General features: G+C 41.3%; 1 protein-coding gene across 2 annotated transcripts in view; it reads right to left on the reverse strand.

The window, feature by feature from the left end:
* Positions 1-21,337, reverse strand: part of ATF6 (activating transcription factor 6) — a 191,596-nt gene that overhangs the window by 158,573 nt on the left and 11,686 nt on the right. Inside the window, exons 3-7 of one of the 2 annotated variants that reach the window (XM_077760060.1) lie at positions 17,551-17,638; positions 15,556-15,656; positions 11,987-12,113; positions 10,086-10,289; positions 3,748-3,968 (exon numbers count right to left, since the gene is read on the reverse strand). In XM_077760060.1, the coding sequence (XP_077616186.1) occupies positions 3,748-3,968; positions 10,086-10,289; positions 11,987-12,113; positions 15,556-15,656; positions 17,551-17,638 (741 nt within the window). Of the gene's footprint in view, positions 1-3,747; positions 3,969-10,070; positions 10,290-11,986; positions 12,114-15,555; positions 15,657-17,550; positions 17,639-21,337 lie in introns of both variants that reach the window. The other variant, XM_077760059.1, reaches the window with a different exon arrangement.

Genomic DNA, 21,337 nt, shown 5'->3' on the forward strand with positions numbered 1-21,337 from the left:
CAGTTTGCAGAATACCATACGCAGAAAGAGCTACTCAGCGGGCCTCTAGAGAGTGAGAGTAGCCAAACAAAAGAACAAAAAAGGTGGGGAAAAAAGAAGCCATGTCAGCCTTACAAAGCCAGAAGAGACTGACACGCTTTCTTTTGCTAAATTAGTTTTTTCACCACACTTCTGGGTTAAAAGTACAAAAAGTACATGATGAAAAAGTTTTCTTTTTGGCCATTTTGAAACAGAAATTTATACTACTTCCAATTTATCGTAACTTAATGGGACCTGAGTCTAACAAATACACGCACTATGAAGGCCAACAGAGTTACTAACGCAGGAGACCATACCAGCAGATCAAAGTTTCCTGCAGCTCCTTCTGGAACAAATTTACTCTGGGCTCCTGAGCGGCTTGGCCAGCTGATAGGACAGACTGATGTTTCTTTACTTGAAATAAACATTAAGTCAAAACCTCTACCAGAAAACTCATTCTGAAAAGGCCTGGCTCACTTCCTGATACGCGGGCCAAGGAAAAATAAGCACAAAACCACCACTCAGGTTGACTAGAAAATTTATTCTAATCGCCTTGAGGTCTCTTGCACTAGACACACAGTACTTGAAATCTTTCTCCTATAATGCTGTCAACTCTAAATTCTGAAAAGTAGTGAGAACACAAGCCAATAAATAGTGCTTAAAAAAAAAATCACACCTATGGCTTCTATACTTCTGCATCTCTGTTCAATGTTGACAGAGGCTTCATCAGTAAATTATTCGCCAAATGTACAGAATACTCTCAAGGGTGTAAGAGCAGAACAAACATGGTCTTTCGCACCAAAGAAGCTATAGTGAATGTCCACTGGTCAGTAAGTAATTAACTGAAATGTCCAGAGATTACAAAACGGGCCAGCAGAACACAATGATGAGTGCCAACATTAAGATGCTCATTATACAGGGGCGCCTGCGGGGCTCAGTTGGTTAAGCGTCCTACTTGGGCTCAGGTCATGATCTTGCAGTTCACAAGTTCAAGCCCCACGTGGGGCTCTGTGCTGACAGCTCAGAGCCTGGAGCCTGCTTCGGATTCTGTGTCTCCCTCTCTCTGCGCCTCCCCTGCTCTCTCTCTCTCTCTCTCTCTCAAAAATAAACATTAAAAAATAGTTTTTAAAAAAGATGCTTATTATTCAGATATTAGCTAAAAGAAAAAAATTTAAAGGCCTCCTCCCATTTTTAAATACAATGACTGGATCAAAGAATTTTAGGACTGGAAGGACCCTTTCTATAATGTACCTGCACCTGTTCTAGTGGGGTCCTCTGGAATAACCCAGAACAATCACCCTGTTTTCCACACATCAACCGTCACATCCTAGAATCACCTCCCAGATCCATGTTCAGTGTCCTCTTCTTCAGTTTACTGAGTCATTCCAAACCTCAAGCCCTTTGTCTCCCCAGGACACTGCTTCCAGACGGCCTCCGCTTCCTAGCCACACTCCTCTGCACTGTCCCACGATCAGACAGCCTAGGTCTATGAATATAGACTAACATTCTGTTAATATTTTAACAACTGTTACATACTGTTAATCTATATTTTTTAAAGTTCCAATTAGTCTTTACCTTTTTTCATGTATAAGATATTTCATAATAAATACTTTTTAGGTGCACTTGGGTGGCTCAGTAGGTTAAATATCCAACTTTGGCTCAGATCACGATCTCACAGTTTGCAAGTTCAAGCCCCGCATCAGGCTCTGCGCTGAGAGCCTGGAGCCTGTTTCGGATTCTGTGTCACCCTCTCTCTCTGCCGCTTCCCAACTCACGTGCAAATGCACACGCTCTCACTCTCTCTCTCAAAAATAAACATTTAAAAAATTAAAAATAAATAAATAAATACTTTAAGTGTCCTGACATGATATAAAGACAACTTGGGATATCTTCTATTGCTAGTTATGTTTCACAGAAGAAACGGTCAATTTATAATTTAAAGAGGATTAAAAGGAAAACTTAAAGGATCATTTTAGAAATCCTCTTTCATCATTCTTAACCTTCTCAGTCTCCTATGAAAAGCACACCCTTTCTTTTATTGGTTGTACAACTTTTTTTCTTTTTGAGGGAGAGACAGAGAGAGCGCGCACGCAACTATGCGTGTGCAAACAGCAGAGGGGCAGAGGAAGGGAGGGAGAGAGAGAATCTCAAGCAGGCTCCACACTCAGCACAGAGCCCAACTGGGAACTCAATTCCACGACCCTGGGATCATGACCTGACCTGAAATCAAGAATCAGATGCTCACCCAACTAAGCCACCCACATGCCCCGTACAACTTTTTAGTTGACAATATCACGAAACAGTTTTAGACATCTGCTGTTTACTTACTGTAGAAATTTTCCCACACACCAAAAGGAGAGAAAGATTACACACCCAACTTTGATGCTGATCAACATTGTGCCCATCTTGTTTCCTCCATCTTGGGGTCCTTGCCCCACCCCCAGAGTATTCTAAGCAAATCTCAGCATCTCATTTCATCTTCAACTGAAACACCTATTGTGTATTAGTGCCTATTATGCCACAAGCACTGTGCTTAACCTTTTCTAGTCCTCAAAACAAACGGACATTAATAGTCAAGGCTAATCCTGTACTATCCACGTCTATTCTCATCCAACGCTAATCTTCCTCCACGTCTGGGTGCACAATTTTCACAACCTATCCACGCTACGGGAATCACTGTAGATCTTCAGTGTTTTATTTCACCGATAACATTCCTTTGTTATGGGTCTTAACAATATTGCCGACTGAGATCACAACATTGTGTTTTATGCAACAGAGGCTCAATGTCACTACGGGGCTACGGATGTGCTAAGTTAATAAACTAGAGTAGATAGATCAGACGGTATTTCGATAACCTGAATAACTCACAGGTTTTAGGATTTTAAAAGTACTTTGCAATACCTAAAGAAAAGGTAGTGTAACAATACTAACAATCAGTAATATCTTTTATTTTAAAGAAAACGCACGTGAGTTTGGCTTCCCTGTAACAACTTGAGAGAATCTACTCTTAGAATGATTATTTGATCTTAACTTTCATTAAACTTTAGGCCCATGATATTCAATGACTTCTTAGTGCATAACATGAGGTATTTTTGTATCACTTTTAAAAAAAGCAGAGTTAGCTGGCAAATGCTATTAACTGGCTTTAGGGAGGACAGATCTTAGGAAACTCTCTGTGATTTATAAATTACAAAATAAAACCCCACAACAGGCTAGAAAAATCTGAAGATTTGGAAAGACAGGAAAACACCAACAAATCTCTAAGACAGAACTCCTAAGGGTAGCAAGCCACCATTACCCAGTGGTGAAAGCCCTTCACAAGTCAGGAGAGAAACAGAAACCCAGATGAGAAAACAGCCTACAGATGCTTACCTGGGAATTGCCAAAGACATTTCCATCAGGAGACGTGAATGAATCCTGTAAGATACTAGTGTCTGACTGGGCTGGGGAAGGCTTGAAGAATGCGAGGAGAGGGCCGAAAGGAGTTCAACAGCAAAGTATACACTCGTCACTTTTTATCAAACAACATCAGTCTCTAAAACCTTTTCACTTAGATTCTAACATAATAATCTGTCACCAAATAACGGATGTGCAATCCCATCACATTCTTGTATTTGAGGCAGTATAAAATACTTTAGAAAACAGAAACAAGGCAAGGAAAACAAGGTGTGTTTTAGTTTTGTCACCGTTGAAATGAGGCAGGATAACGCACTGGGTTTCAACACTTACGTCGGAGCCCACGCTTCTCACGGTGCTCTGGAGGACAGGTTTAGTCACAGAAAGCTTCCCATTCACCGGGCTGTTGGCCACAGGGGCCGGCACCACATTCACCATCTGATTAGGTAGTGGCGTGGCTCCCCCGGCGACAGCAAGGACCGGGGCGGGAGAGGGCAGGACTCTGGGTGCCTGAAGCTGGACCACGGTGGGCGGAGAGAGCACTACCGTCGGACCTGCGTGCGGAAGGAAGGAAAGGGGTCACAGCGCGCACGACCACTAGGGCGGAGGACGCAGACAGTTAGGTCTCTTCTGTGGCTACAACAGGAAAATGACGCTGAGGGGACTTAAAACCACCAATGCAGGAGCGCCTGGGGGGCTCAGCTGGCTAGTGCCTGGCTCTTGATTTTGGCTGGGGTCACAATCCCCCAGTTTCGTGGGTTCGAGCCCCACATAGGGCTCTGCGCCAACAGCACAGAGCCTGCTTGGGATTCTCCCTTTCTCCCTCTCTCTGCCCCTCCCCTGCTCATGCGCTCGCTCTCTCTCAAAATAAACTAACTTAGAAAAAACACACAAAAAAACCCCACCAATTAAAACATAATCAATAGCATCACACACACGCGCACACACACACACACACACAGTGACTTCTGTTGTGTTTTTAATGAAAACAACTAAATTTGTTCCCTTTGAAGTTACCATTAATGATATATTTCCATACTTTTTCTCTACTGTATGTCTGTCAAACTTGCTAAGTTATACACAGATTTTTCTATTAACTTCTCAAATTTATTAGTACTAAAAAGCATTTTTCATATTATACATAACAAACCTTTTATACTGAACACAGAGCCACATTTTTTTAAATTTTTAATGTTTATTTATTTTTGAGAAAAGACAGAGACAGAGAGTGAGTAGGTAGAGAGAGAGGGAGACACAGAATCCCAGGCTCTGAGCTGTCAGCACAGAGTCTGACACAGGGCTCGAACTCGTGAACTGTGAGATCATGACCTGAGCCAAAGTCAGACACTCAACTGACTGAGCCACCCAGTCACCCCAAGAGAGCCACGTATTTTAAATTAATGGGATTTAGAAAGACAACACCAAAAATATATAAATGGAGATTCAGTAACTCAATACTTGGAAAGACAGGGGCTACAAATACCAAAAATGTTAAAACTTGCAGCAATATTTACCACAGCCAAGATACGGCGCAACCCAAGTGTGCATCAACAGATGAATGGATGAAGATGTGGTAAATACAGGCAACGAAATATTATTTGGCCATAAAAAAGAACAAGATCTTGCTGTTTGCAATAACCTGGATGGATCCAGATAATATAAGGCTAAGTGAAGTCAGTTAGAGAAAGACAAATAGCGTATGATTTCACTCCTACGTGGAATTTAAGAAACAAAAGAGAAACAGAGAAAAGAGACAAACAGCAACAAAAACCAGGCCCTTGAATACAGAGAATGGGTGGTTGCCAGGGAGGAGGGAGGTGGGGAAGGGGTGAAGTAAAGGCGATGAAGAGCACACTTCCTGTGATGAGCTCCGAGTAATGTACCAATTTGTTCAGTTGTTACACCGTACACCCAAAACTAGGAAGACTGTGCGTTAATTACACTTCAATTAAAAATATATTTTTTATAAAGTTCTTTGCAATATCCTTGTTTAAAACAACGTTAAAACCATTTGAGATGAATTCCAGCTAACAGGCGCAGGAAACATAAATCTGTAATTTAAAACAGCCTGTAGATAACACCAACTCTCCCTACATACACAAAATGGTCTATAAATCTTTTCTCAGTCCTCACCATTTAACATTACTTTTTAACTCTGTTAATTGGAGAATCGTATCATTAACCTGAAGATGACTCCTCTAACTCTTAACTGTGGTCTATTAAAAATCTTACTTGCCTGCTGAATGTTCCCTTTCAGATCTGGCCAATTTTATCAGCTGCTCAAAGCCTCTCCCAATATCCACAGCTGCTTGAGGAAAACATCTAACAAAATAAAGGTACTATAGTAACCAGCAACTAAAATTACATAAATATTTATAATTCTTCTTTAAGGGAAAAAAAGCATTATACTCTCACATAGTGTAACATGACCCACGTAAAATTCAGCTCAGTGTTTCAAAGGATCAAGGAAAACTAAAAATCTAAATAATACTTCAGAACACCTGTTAAGAACACCTGTCTTGGCATTAAAAAAAAAAAATCACTTCTATTAAATCAAAGTCTTTGTCTCAGATGGCCTCAAAAAGCATACTAAAGGTAGAATTCAGTTAATAGCATTACATCCCAGATAAACTAGTAAATTAGGCACGAAAGATCTAAAAGTAATTTCACAGACTTGTAATATGTACAATTTACTTGGACAAAAAAAAAAAATCACTAGGCATTTTACCTTCTTTTCCCTTGGACTTCTTTTATGAAATAAAAACATATAAAATAAGGAAATTACTCATAAGCAGATATAAATATGCTTAGACCAAACAGACAAGTAAAAATAAAGTAAATAACACATGACCAAATGTCAAGTTTTTTGGTAACACGTTAAGAAACTGCAAGACTCATCATTAACTGATTATTACGTAAACTTAAAACAAGGGTTCTCACTGAATATGTCTTCTTCTTTACTATCAAAAAGTATGGGGGCGCCTGGGTGGCTTAGTCGGTTAAGTGTCCAACTTTCGCTTAGGTCATGATCTCGCGGTTCGTGGGTTCGAGCCCCGCGTCAGGCTCTGTGCTGAATGCCAGCTCAGAGCCTGGAGCATGTTTCAGAGTCTGTGACTCCCTCTCTCTCTGACCCTCCCCTGCTCACGCTGTCTCTCTCTCTCTCTCCTAGAAATAAAAATTAAAAAAAAAAAAAAGAAACTGCAAGACTCATCATTAACTCATTATTACGTAAACTTAAACCAAGGGTTCTCACTGAATATGTCTTCTTCTTTACTATCAAAAAGTATGGGGTGCCTGAGTTGGCTCAATTGGCTAAGCATCCGACTTCGGCTCAGGTCATGATCTCACGGTCCGTGAGTTAGAGCCCTGCATTGGGGCTCTGTGCTGACAGCTCAGAGCCTGGGACCTGCTTCAGATTCTGTGTCTCCCTCTCTCTCTGACCCTCCCTCACTCAGGTTCTGTTTCTCTCAAAAATAAATAAACAATAAAAAAAAAAAAACCCTCGGTGACTTGCTAAACACTGACCTGCTAGGTGCTCACAGATCATAAAACGTAAAGCAAAGGACTGCTGGGGCCTTAGTGAGCCACTGAACATAGTGACGACTGTTCCTAGCATGACATCAGCCCAGAAGGACGCACCAAAAAGCTATTTACCCATTTGAGCGTGTGCAAAATCCTCTTAGACATCACAAGCAAATCCCCCTTCACAGAACACGGCAAGATTCAATGCTAAATGCTTCTGACTATGTATGTATGACTCACCAACGGTAATAGTTCTTTCTCGTCAATCTTCTCCAAAGACTTCAAACTATGTATCAAGCACTTCTGAATCCCTACTTTGTCTAAAATAGGACAGCTGTGTGATTTGGGGTAAATAATTTCTCTGTGTCTTAATTTTCTCCTCTGTAAGACGATGACAACAGTACCCATCCTCACGGAGCTGATACAAGGATTAAACAAGGGAATGCGCGTCAACACTTACCACTGCGTCTGCCACACAGTAAAAGCCTCGATGTTGGCTGTTATTTATTATTATTATTATTAATTTCCATTTCTGTAGAATAACAGCTTCCTTTAAATGTACTGCATGTATCAATTCGTTAGTTCTCACAGTGACTGTTATTTAACTGCTTACATAAACATTAACTGAGATCAAGGAGCACATCTCTGCATTCTTTCAGTGGCAATAAAGTAGCATCGTGACTAATCACAGACTGTGAGCCAGACCCCCCGGGCTCCGGTTCTGACTCTACCTCTCACAAGCAAAAAGGGCTGGGGCAAGTTATGTTACCTCTATCCTCGGTTTCAGTGACCTGCACTACCATCTCCCCAAAAAGCCCAAGACAGGATACAACCCTCTCTGTCCTTCGTTCCCTCCCAAACCACCCAACCACCAAGCCCGTGAGTCTGCACTTCTCCGCACCCACACTCTCTATCCCAGATCTGTGTTCTCACGGACACAACAGGCTTTCACCACCTCTCACCTGCACGCCTAGCAGTCTTAACGCACTTAGGGGCAGAAGCTATTTCAAGCAGACAGAATGGTCTGAGCCAAGAAACTAGAGAAAACATGAGAATTCGAGGGACAGCGGCCAGATTCGTCAGGTCGGAAGAGGAAGTTGGGTTTATAAAAGGGAGTGATTATAATGTAAAGTTAGAAAACGAAACTGGAGCCAAACCATGGTACGCTTAATTTCCAAGTTAGAGAATCTGAACTTAATCCTATAAGAATTACTTCTTTTTTAACCGTAAGATATTTACAACTGATATGTATGTTGATTAACTGCAAAATGCCTCTCCTGTATCTTCCCTCCACCTATTTCAAATAAATGGAAGAGATACATTTAAATCTGTATGTTTGAATAATACCAACTCTCTAGATTATACTATAAAAACAGACAAGCCCCTGTTATTAGTACCTGCTCCCCAAACATAAGTCCTCTCTTCAGATGACGGGAAGGCACTGACATTCTGACTAACGGACATTTCAGGTTTCTGCACCTGAGAAACGGCTCAGAAAAGAATAGTTTGTCTTCTATCACTCGAACATGATCTGCTAAGAGCAAATTCTTACGAATACCCCTTGCTTGCACACCAGTCATACTAATGTCAAATTTTGCTTTATATACTTGTGTTTTAATACATCACAGGAACAATAATGAGGTTCTTCCTAAGTTTAAACTCTTAATCTTCGGGAAGGTACAGACCCTTCTGAAATGCTGATAAAAGCTTTGGAGACTACCCCTGAAAAATCCACATATACAATAAGTCTTACATTTTATCTCGGGGAGTACATGACCACCCAGCACCCGCTCGCAGGCCCCAAGCACACACGGCCATCCTGTAGGACAACCGCTTTCTGCAGGAGAAAGGCAACAGCTCTGACCCTGTACCAAAAGGGCAGGTAACTCAGGTTTGTCTGGTGGGGCCTGGGGTACAGACTGACGGATTTTCACGGACTTGTCCAGTCTCCCACCAGGCTCTTCTCTTTATCAATATCATATTGTTCATGACCTTGGAACAGAACAAAACTAACAGAATAACTAGAAATCAAATTTAGGACCTTGCTGTCATTAAAACTTGCTCCTCTTGCTCCAAAGAAATGAATGCGCAACGCAGAGCTGGAAACACAGCCATAAAAACCAACGTAACATTGGTGGTTTGTTTATAATCCATGCCCCTTAAGACCTAGTCCTGAATTCAGGGAAAGAACGTTAAACAAGTTTTCCTTTACTCTTGTGTACACGTATCAGTATGGAGAGTGAGACAGGCCCTGTGCCCACGACATCTCCATGTGCAAAGGGTTCCTGTATCCGCACAGTACCAAATCCTCAAACATGAACTTGTCTCACTCTTTCTTGCAATGCTAGAATTCCTGGAGAATCAAGCATGCGAGGCCATCTGGTGGATAAAATATAGAAACACACACTCTCAACTACATGAAGACAGGCATTCTGATTTCTTCCTAATGCCCCTACTCACAAACACGTTTACTAAATCAAACTGCCTCTGCAGAGACTGAGAGCCTTATCCTTTTGCCGAAACTCACTTATTAGACCTGTAATGTTATTTTACGTACTGACCTGTCCTTAAAAACAAGAGTTCAGGGGCACCTGGGCGGCTCAGTCAGTTAGCATCTAACTTCACGATCTCACGGTCTGTGAGTTCGAGCCCCACATCGGGGTCTCTGCTGCCAGTGCAGAGCCCGCACTGGATCCTATGCCCCCCTTTCCCTCTGTCCCTCCCCCGCTCATGTGCACTTTCTCTTTCTCTCTCTCTCAAAAATAAATATTAAAAAGTTAAAAAAAAAAAAAAAACCCGCAAGTTCATAGACAGAAAACTCTCAAGATGAAATGGTACTGAGAAAGTTTCCCAGATTTTCTTCTTCATTACAAGCGGCTATATAAAACCATAAGCCTGACAGACAGGTATTTTCCTAATTAAAACTATAGGAAAAAAGGCATATGACATATAACTAATCTGGACAGCTATCTTCCTTGTCAGGACAGGACACACGTACTAGTCATCTCTGCGACACCCTCAGCACCAAGGACAATTCCTGGCACAGAGCCTGCGCTCAGAAATTACGACCTGAAATAATAACATTAAAACAAATGACAGCTTCGCGCCCATCAATGAAACACACGCGGCCTCACATTGCACTTGAGCACCTTTAGAGGGCGCAGGGTGTATGCTGATAATCGGCTGCTGCTTTGCCAGCGGCAGAAGCGTTGGCAGCGTCTGGATGATGATGGTTTTTGCTGGAACGCTGGAGTTGGTCTGGGCCTTGGGCACTGCTGGAAGTATTAAAGGCTTGGGCTGAATTGAAGGTTTTGAAGTCATCTGAACTTTTTTCTTTGGAGTGAGTCCATTTTCTGGAGAAAATCCAAGCAAATCACAAATCAATCTGAAAGCAACGAAAATTCCCAGAACACAGCTTCTATTACACACCTTTTTCTACACATTATCTTGACTTCTGAGTAATTATGCTCACCTGGAGTTGAAGCATAGCTACTCTAGACCTTGATGGACTCAAGAAAGGTCCTTAATCTGAGGCTTCTCCCTTTTCTTTTCAGGTACAATTGATACACAACATTATATTAATTTCAGGTGTATAATATGATTCAATATTTGTATCAATAAAGGTCACCACAGTAAGTCGAGTTAACGGGTTACCATAAACAGTTATAATTTTTCTTATAATGATACTTTTTAAGATGAAACCTCTTAGCAATTTTCCAATATACAACATGCTATTATTAACTACAGTCACAGTGCTGCACGTGACATCCCCATGACTTATTTATAAGTGGACTGAGATCTTCCTTTCTGACCAGGCTGTAGCTCTGGGAAGGGGATATATGAACTGGCAAAGGAGAATAGCTAAATTCACTGAATAAAGCCTAAAGATTAACAGGTATTAAATGTCACAGCCAAACAGCCCTCACTGTCAATATCTTTAACTGAATCTTTGCATTCTCTCTTGAAGATGATGAGGCCTACTTCTATTTTAAAGCATTTTTCACAAATTGGACAACTTAGAAGAAATGAACAAATTCCTAAACACACACTCACTACACACACGGGAAGAGATACAAAATCTGAACAGACCCATAACTAGTGAGGAAATCGAATCAGTTATCAAAAATCTCCCAACAAATAAGAGCCCTGGGCCAGATGGCTTCCCTAGGGAATTCTACCAGACATTTAAACCAGAATTAATGCCCATTCTTCTCAAGCTATCCCAAAAAACAGAAATCAAAGGAAAACTTCCAGACTCATTTTACGAAGCCAGCACCACTCTGATTCCCAAGCCAGACTGAGACCCAGCAAAAAAAGAGAACTACAGGCCAATATCCTTGATGAATACAGATGCAAAAATCCTCAACAAGATACTTGCAAATCAAATCCAACAGCACATAAAAAGAATTATCCACCAAGATCAAGTGGGATTCATTCCTGGGTTACCAGGTTGGTTCAATATTCACTAATCAATCAATGTGATACATCACATCAACAAAAGAAAAGATAAAAACCATATGATCCTTTCGATAGATGCAGAAAAAGCATCTGACAAAATACAGCATCCCTTCTTAATAAAGACCCTCGAGAAAGCAGAGATAGAAAGAACTTACTTAAACATCATAAAAGCCATCTAAGAGAAGCCCTNTTCTTCTCAAAACTAGAACTATCCTCGAATTTGTATGGAACCACAAAAAACCCCAAATAGCCAAAATAATATTGAAGAAGAAAACCAAAACAGGAGGCATCACCATCCCAGACTTTAGCCTCTACTACAAAGCTGTCATCATCAAGACAGTATGGTATTGGCACANAAACTATTTAAAAATAAATAAATAAATAAATAAATAAATCCTTTTTCACCTATAAAGACACAACAACCAAAGAGGATTTCCTGCCTTTCCTCTCCACATTAACTAATCGTTAACAAACAAAATGGGTCCACCATTTTAAAAACAAAAAGCCAGCTTACTAAACATGAACTTAATCCAGCATATTCTTTTTAAAAGTGAAACCCAAGTTCAGTCCCCGTTAGGACATGCAGTCATACCAGCTCCGCTCCTTGGGCTGATGACGGGCTTGTCTTCCTTCAGGGGTTCTGCTGAGGGGCTCTGAGAGCCTTCCCCGTACAAGGAAAGGGGAGACATCTGGGAAGCAGAAGACAAATCCAACTCCTCCTGTACCAAAATGAAACACAAATAGACTCATGCAGAAACATACAATCCTCCAGCAGAAAACTGCTTAGAGGGGCAAGATCCACACGTAAGCGGATAAACGCTTCAGGACAACGTCAAGGCGAAGGTGTAATATATTTGAATCTTTATATACTAAGTACTAAGAGACTGGATAAATAAACATTATCCATCAATACGAGGGAAAAATAACTCAAACTGCAGAGCATTATAGGTTATCCTCTCTTATTAGAGATGGGAATCACTGCCGTGCTCCCACATTTCCTCCCACAAGCTCGGCATTTACTTGGTTCCTAGCCATACGAACACTCAGCACATTGTAAGTCTATGGCGAGAATGCCAATATCCTTTTCCCCCAGTCCCCTATTCAGTCTTACGCTCAAAACAAATAAATTTTTATTCTTTTTTATTAATGCTGTCTTTGTCCCAAATCGTTTGAGAGAAAGACAAACACTAAAAGGAACAGGGCTATTTTATTTAATGAATGATTCGGTAATACAGAGATGTATAAAGATAACACTGGCGAGTCTTTTAACATTCAGTGTATGTCTCATTTTGTTGGCATAAGGAAAGTTAACATAGGATAAAAGTAGCATTTCTTTTCTGAGAGGAAAAAGATGTTATATATAATAATGGAATAGGCATACATAAGTACATCATACCATCTTCAAAATACTCTGTACGATTATTAAAATGAAAATTAAGAGAGGCACCTGGATGGCTTAGTCACTTGAGCAGCTGACTTCGGCTCAGGTCATAATCTCACAGTTCACAAGTTTGCGCCCTGCACTGGCCCTGTGCTGACAGTTCAGAGCCTGGAGCCTGCTTCAGATTCTGTGTCTCCCTCTCTCTCGACCCCTCCCCTTATCACACTCTGTCTCTCTCTCTCTCTTTCTCAAAAATAAATATTTTAAAAAGAAGAAGAAGAAGCTACAGGGTGCCTGGGTGGCTCAGTCAGTTGAGTGTCCAACTTCAGCTCAGGTCATGATCTCATGGTTCATAAATTTGAGCCCCAAACTGGGCTCACTGTTGTCAGCACAGAGCCTGCTGTCTCCCTCTCTCTTTGCCTCTCCCCCACTCATCCTCCCTCCCTCTCCCTCTCTCTCTCTCTCTCTCTCTCTCGTCCCCTCCCTCCCCAATGAAAAAAATAAAAATAAAGTTTCAAAAATAAAGCTATGTACAATTGCACAGCCAATGTCATACTTAATGGTGAAATACTAAATGCATTACCATTAAAGATAAGAAACATAACTGTTTTTTCTGTAACTCTAGCAAACATAATTATCCTAGAAAGTGAAATGAAAGGAATAAATACTAAAACATAAGAGAAGTGACTTTGTAAGGTGATATGCTGTCTACTTGGAACAGATATAAGAACCAACTGAAAAAATATTTCACTATGAAAATACTGTATGAATAATCACTTAGAAAATGTAATAGGAGTGCCCGGGTACCTCAGTTGGTTAAGCATCCGACTTTCTCTAAGGTCATGATCTCACAATCGTGGGTTCGAGCCCCTCATCGGGCTCTGTGCTGACAGCTTGGAGCCTGGAGCTGCTTCAGTTTCTGTGTCTCCCTCTCTCTCTGCCTGCTCCTGCTCTGTCTCTCTCACTGTCTCTCTCAAAAATAAATAAAAATTAAAAAAAATTTTTTTTAATCTTTAGAAAGTACGCAAAGGAAAAGATGGAAACTAGGCTTCTGTAAGTATAATTTGTTATATGCTTTTGACTTCAAAATAAATTAAATTTTAAAAAATTAAATCATGTGGAGGAATTGCGGGACCACAGAGAACTTCCACTAGGAGCAATGACAGAGAAGCTTCACAGAAGAAACTATTTCTGACCTGAACCTTAAAGAATGAATGGGAGTTTTAGGGCAGAAAGCACACGGAGCTAGTCCAGGCAGAGGAGTCTATACGCAAACCTAAAAGCTGAAGAGCAGAAATTTGGGGCACCTGAGTAGCTCAGTCAGTTGAGCGTCCGACGTCAGCTCAGGTCATGATCTCACAGCTGGTGGGTTCGAGCCCCACATCGAACTCACAGCTCAGAGCCTGCTTTCGGATCCTCTGTCTCCCTCTCTCTCTGCCCCTCCCCTACTCACACTCTCTCTCTCTCTCTCAAAAATAAAATAAACATTAAATATATATATATAAATAAAAGAGCAGAGATTTCACTGCTCTTCCTCACTGCAGGCCCCCAACAGTGCCCAGCGCAGCTGCTCAATAAGCAGAGAGCACAGGAGCTCACGGGTGGGGGGGCCCACAGGGTTAAAGGTAAGGGGAATGTGAAGGCAGGAAGGGCCAGTGAGAAACAAGACCACACATGTAGGCAGGAGGCAGATCGAGAAGGGCCTAGAATATCGAAAATTTGAATTTCATCCTTGTAAGGGTTGGGAACACTACAAGGTTTAAGAAAAAACTGACAAATTTGTAATTTTCAAAGATCTCTTTTTGAAGATTCCTCTGCTAAGAAAAGTCTGGGGAGTCAAGAGGCAGAGAAGCCAGTTAAAATCCTACTGACAGAAGCCAAGGGAGACGATGGGGGCCTGGCAGAGACAGAGACGATGAACCCTAAAAACATCAGCTGGATCGAATTGTCAGGAATTCACAGCTGACTACGTGCTGAGCTTGCCAGGATGAAGACACCCCAATTTACAGCAGATATAATGTAGTCCAATATTAATTTGAATTTTTCTTCTTATAGTTTCCCTCTCCCCATTCAAAAAACAACTAAATATGTTGGTACTTCCTTTTCCCAGACTCAGAGCTTTGGTCTCGATAGAGAGCAAAAGCATTATTTAAGAAGTTAACAGATTTTTATAAAAACCTCAGCCCAGGGGCGCCTGGATGGCGCAGTTAAACATCCAACTCTTGATCTTGGCTCAGGTCATGTCACAGTTCTGGAGTTTGAGCCCCACATCGGGCTCTGCACTGGCGGCATGGACCCTGCTTGGGATTCTGCCTCCCCTTCTCTCTGCCCCTGCCCTGCTTGTGCACTCACTCCCTCAAAATAAATAAACTTTATTAAAAAAAAAAAAAAAACAACTCCCAAACTATTCTNAAGTCCTACAAAAACAGACCATCTTAGAGTCTTCCCTGTCCTCAAAGAATGAACCTTCTAACAGACAGGAGAGAGGGTACCAGGGAGAAAAGACAGAACAATAAATGAAAAAAATACTGGATCGTGGTAAAGTGCAAACAATGAAATCACGAAGGCAAGAACATAGGGGAAGGAGGCCAAAACCAAAGAGACAAAGAACTTCTTGCTCTCCCAAGGCCCTTCCTCGAGACTCCGTGTCCACAAGATTCAAGGAGATAAGGCTCACAGTATCATTTAATAAATGTTACCTGCTCGTCCAATTTGCATACTTCCCAGACAGCATTATAATCAAATCACCGTAAAATCACCGCAAAAGACTGGCTACTTACAGGAACATGCTGGGTTGAAGAGTAAGAGTCCACGGACTGCGGGGAGGAGACTGAACAACTCGAGGAGGCTGGAGAAAGTGGCTGAGGTTCGGCCTTCACATCTTTAACGGAAAAACATGGAGTAAAAACTTTCCCGCTGGACCGTACAAGCTCAGAATACAATTAGTAAGAAAGCAGGTAAAATCAACTCTTAAAATCCAATCACACTGAAGTAAAGGTCACCAAAACATATCCTCGAATGAAAACTCAAGATGCAGAAAGCAAGGACTCTAGCATGCTGCCGTCCGTGTAACACAGGACATACGTGTACATGCATGTATCTGCTCTCGTGGGCACTAGTTCTCTGGAAAGACAAACATAGCAAATCAGGAGCTGTGGTCGTCTCTGGGGAGACCATGCCGGCCGAGGAATGACGGCTGAGGGAGACACCTTCCTACTCTACAGGCTTTTTGTGCGTCTGGAATATTATATATGCAAAACATTAGAGATTCCTCCAAAAATAACTTTTGAAAGTGTAAGAAATCAGCAACGATTATTTGGAAAGCACTTTTAACAATACAATTAAAACACACAAAAATGTGCATATCTTTTGAGCAGCTGCAGCCAAGGCCATGTTCCTAAGTGTCCTGCAACAGGCCAGGAATGAGTGAGGCTACATCCCTGCGAGAGACTGTACTATGTGTCCAAAGTGAGCTGCGAAGTCTCTGCATCCCTCCCGGGCTGTAACGTGATCTGGCTCCACAAGAGGTAGCATCTATTTCCCTCCATTTGAATCCAGGTGGCCTGGTGAGTCCTTCAACCAAGAGAGCATCGAAGTCACACCCTATGGACCCCACGGCTGGGCGACATTAGGCAAACACAGCTTCTACTCTGCGTGATGGAACTCACATCTGATCCTCCGAAGGCCCACCGCCATGAGACCACAAGGCTGAGAGGAAGCCAAGCCGCACAGGAAGACCGTGTGCAGGTGCTCTAACTGACAACCCTAGTCACCGAGCCATTTGGGCCCGGCAAGAGAGATGTGAGTGAAGAAACATGAAGGTAATTCTAGCCCCCAACTTTCAAGCTACTTCAGCCTTCCAATCTTCCCAGTTGAGGTCTGGACATCACAGAGCAGAAACAAGCCCCTCTCAGTGTCCCCTGTCCAAATTCCTGACTCACTGATCCCGGAAGCATAATAAAATGGTTGTTGTTTTAAGCCATGAAGTTCTAGAGTAATTTGCTACATGACAACAGTAACCAGAACACTGGCCATGGGCAGCCCATATTCTCTGAGGGAAGACAAGTATTTGCGCAAGACACATAAATACATAAAATGAGGGAGTGGGGCATACAGGGGTGGGCCGGACTGCAATCTGGATGGGAGGCTGTGCTGGTGACCAATTCTCTCTCTCTCAGCTCTAAGTCTACCTCCTGTAGAGAGTCTGCGATGCACATCATTTAGGCCCCATCAATGGACGATACTAGAAGGACGCTAAAGTGAAGAGAGGGGAGAAGGGGGTTTCTTCCTCCTCCCATCAGCTTCACCCCAGAAGTGACAGTTTCCTCCAGGTCCCAGCCTCTCTGAGCACCTCCCAACCCTACTTCATTAGGGTCCCTTAAAGAATCTAGGGTCAACTAGGAAGTGTGCCTTCCACAGAAGTATGTACTTCCCAACTTCAGGTAACCCTAAGCTTCTTCTCTTTGATTCCCTAAATTCTGTCTGGTTCTCAGACAGGCTAACCTCTTACAGAGATATTATATGTAATTCGAAATCAGGACTTCAGATATGACCTCTTAATTCATTATGCAACTGAAATATAACATGAAATTCTTTATAGCCACTCTGGCAAGAAACTTCTACATGCCTTACCATATCAAAAGTAGAAAATATAGTCCCTGGGATTTTTTTAACCCATCACAGTAGCCCAATAACCCCACCGAGTACTGAGTGTTACCAAACTACAAAATAAAATGGATCTGTTTAACATTTTTACCAATGAAATACACCATTACCTGTACAGAACTGGTTGTTGATGTCCAAAATGCCTGTCTCCCAAGGCATCAAATCCAAGTCAAAATCAAGGGTATCAAAATTGTTTTCCTGTAGGTTTCAAATCAGCAAAAGGGTATTAGAAGAATAAAAAGATCTAGAAATCAAACTATCAGACACAACTAGCCATAAATAATAAAACTGCTACTATCCAACTTAGTTAAAATAATTGTCTAAGGCAATTGGTTCATCACGGGAATATGGATGGCCTAGAGAAAAACCAATCGTTATCTGACACATGGCAGGAACAACTCAGAAGGGGGTAATGGAATCAACACCGAAACGATTCAGTTGGTGTCATTCTTTTCCATGGAAATCAACCATCACTAGAGTCACAAAATAGGTCTTTTGTCATAAGGGAGACCATACAAAGGAAGTCTTCGCAATGCCACTAATGAAAATAAGTCAAACCCAAATGCCTACATACAGTATCGTCTCTGTGTGACACTGGGAAGAACACAGATGTGACCAAAAGACATGCAAGGAATCACAATGAGACTTGAATTATACCAAATTTGAATCTTCAATTATACCAAATATTAAGATGGTTACGGGGGCACCTGGGTGGCTAGGTCAGTTAGGCGTCCGACTTCGGCTCAGGTCATGATCTCAAGGTTGGTGAGTTCGAGCCCCATGTGAGGCTCTGTGCTGACAGCTAGCTCAGGGCCTGGAGCCTACAGCCGATTCTGTGTGTGTCTCTCTCTCTGGCCCTCCCCAGCTCACACTCTGTCTCTCTCAGAAATAAAGAAACGTTTAAAAATTTTTTTTAATTAATTAATTAGTTAAATAGTTACGTAAGCAAGAAGAGGTCCACAGAATAGTGGGCAATGTTCGTTTTTCTATTGTATAGTACCTCTCTAAACTTATAAAATTTCTAATCTTTTTTAATCCTAGAAGATAAAACTAAGTTATTTAGTTTCTTAGAGAGACTCTGAAGCGGTTTTTTTTCTTTTAGATGACAATTTTTTTTACTTAAATATAAGCATATTCTGGGTCATATGAATAGTCATCTTACACGATATACATAAATAAAGAACAGTCACATGATTTCAGAGCCCTCACATAAATTTGAGATCAAGATAGTACTATTATCTTAAGTGACTAGGGTTATGGAGACAAAAACGTAAGTAAACAATATATAAACGGTACCGCAAAGTTCAAGGCAGTTAATATTAACTTAATGTGACAGGTAATGAAACAGCAACAGTAGAGAAAGTAAGCCTCGGGCAAAAAGTAAAGATTAATCTCTTAATTATTAACAACCATTTGGCAATAATTTCTAAAATAACAGTTATTTCAAAATGTCTACTTTGTGGTTTATTTTTATTGAGAACAAAAGGAGAGAAGGTGAGGGGCACCTGGGTGGCTCTCTCAAAAATAAACATTTAAAAGAGACTTTTTTTATTTTTTTATTTTTTTTAATTTTTTAAAATGTTTTATTTATTTCTAGGAGAGAGAGAGACAGCGCGAGCAGGGGAGGGTCAGAGAGAGAGGGAGACACAGAATCTGAAACAGGCTAGAGGCTCTGAGCTGGCAGTCAACACAGAGCCCGACCGGGGCTCGAACCCACGAACCGTGAGTTCATGACCTAAGCGAAAGTCGGACGCTTAACCGACTAAGCCACCCAGGCGCCCCAAGAGACTTTTTTTTAAAGGAGAGAAAGAAAACAGTTTTATTTTCTTTACCTTTAAGTAAATATTGGTGCAAGTTATACAAAAAGAACGGTGGAAGTTCATGTGAAAAAAAAGAAAAAATCATGAAAGAACCTTTTTAATGTTTTCATCTATTTCTGAGAGAGAGAGACAGCGTGAACAGGGGAGGGTCAGAAAGAGAGGGAGACACAGATTCCGAAACAGGCTCCAGGCTCTGGGCTAGCTGTCAGCACAGAGCCCAATGCAGGGCTTGAACCCATGAACCATGAGATCATGACCTGAGCTGAAGTTGGACACTTAACCAACTGAGCCACCCAGGCGCCCCAAAAGAACCATTTTTTAAAAGCAATCCCCTTTGCTTATTTCTTCTATTTGAATCTACACATCATGAAACTAAGCAACCTTGTACTTTGAGCAATCCACAATATCCTTAAACTTTCTCAGCCTAAGTAAATTCAACAATGAAGCCTTCCCGAGTGCTAGCAATAGTGTCTAGTACATATAATAGTGAAAATAACCTACTTCAGAGATGCTTCCCTCTCCCAGTCTTTAGCCAAAAAAGTCAAATACTTTTTACAGCCTAAGGATTGTAACTGGTTGGAAACTTAACAGGCCTATCTTATGTAAAGTGAAACATATTTGTGCTTCTTTATTCTGGCGTTTCAATCACTTCTTGTGGAAAAATCTACTAATGTGTGAAAGAAAAATGACACAATTTTAAAGCTAGAAAGGGCCCTCAGAAGCCATCTCTCACCCCTTCATTTTATACTAGAAATAGCAAAAAACTGAAAGACTGAATGCCTTGTATAAGGTAAGAATGGTATCAAATGAGGACCATATATCCCTGAACCTCTGAAATTCACTAGAGTATTTCTTGATGGTTTTAGCTATAGAGGCTGTAAAAGAAAATCAGTTGCTTGGGCCACTGCCCAAAATTTAAAGCCAACTTAGGGGCTCCCAGGTGGCTCAGTCAGCTGGGTGACCGACTCTTGCATTCAGCTCAGGTCATGATCTTACAGTTCGTGAGTTCAAGCCCCACATCGGGGTCTGCACTGACAGCTTGAAGCCTGCTTGGGATTCTCTCTCTCTCTCTCTCTCTCTCTCTCTCTCTGCCCCTCTCCCTCTTGCTCTGTCTCAAAAATAAATAAATATTTTTAAAAAGTAAATCCAATATAATCAAGAGACCAAATTCTGATTTTTTTTAAATGTTTATTTTTAAGAGAGAGAATCTGAAGCGGGCTCTGTGCTGACAGCAGAAAGCCCAATATGAGGCTCAAACCCACGAGATAGGAGATCATGGCCTGAGCTGAAGTCACACACTTAACCAAGTGAGCCACCCAGGTGCCCTCAAGAGACCACAATCTAAGACAGCTCACAAAGTAAACAAAGACCATTAAAATTTCATGTACTGGGGGCACATTAGAATTCTCTCTCTGCCCCTACCTAACTCGTGCTCTCTCCCTCTCAAAATAAATTCATAAACGTAAAATAAATTCATGTACTGATTAAAAAAAATCTATCCTACAGACACCTGGGTGGCTCAGTCAGTTAAAGGTCCACCTTTGGCTCAGGTCACAATCTCACAGTTCGGGGTTCGAGCCCCACATCAGGTTCTATGCTGACAGCTCAGAGCCCAGAGCCTGCTTCGGATTCCGTGTCTCTCTCCCCACTCTGTGTCTGTCTGTCTGTCTCTCTCTCAAAAATAAACATAAAAAAAATTTTTTAATCTATTCTATATTCTACTCTCTTCTACTCATTCATACTAAAACAACTGTTAAATTATTCTCTGAGAAATGTCTGAGAAACTCACTAAGTAAGCACTACATATTTTTATTCTCAGGTTAATAAGGGCTTAAAAAATAAGTAACAAATATCCAACCTGATTGATGTACATATAAAATCACTCTTCACTTGAATGACTTTCCAAGTGAACAGCACCTCATCCATTAGAGAATAAGACAAAATAAGAGTTCTATGGGCCACTGTACTACGTACAAACACAAAAAAGAAAAAAAAGATACTTCTGAGGACTCAAAAGTGCTATAACAGCTTTTACACAGACTTCTAACCACTGAAAGGCAAAACGTAAGGACATGTC

The sequence above is a fragment of the Crocuta crocuta genome, unplaced genomic scaffold, assembly GCF_008692635.1.
Source record: "Crocuta crocuta isolate KB4526 unplaced genomic scaffold, BGI_CrCroc_1.0 scaffold133, whole genome shotgun sequence".
Taxonomy (NCBI): Eukaryota; Metazoa; Chordata; class Mammalia; order Carnivora; family Hyaenidae; genus Crocuta; species Crocuta crocuta.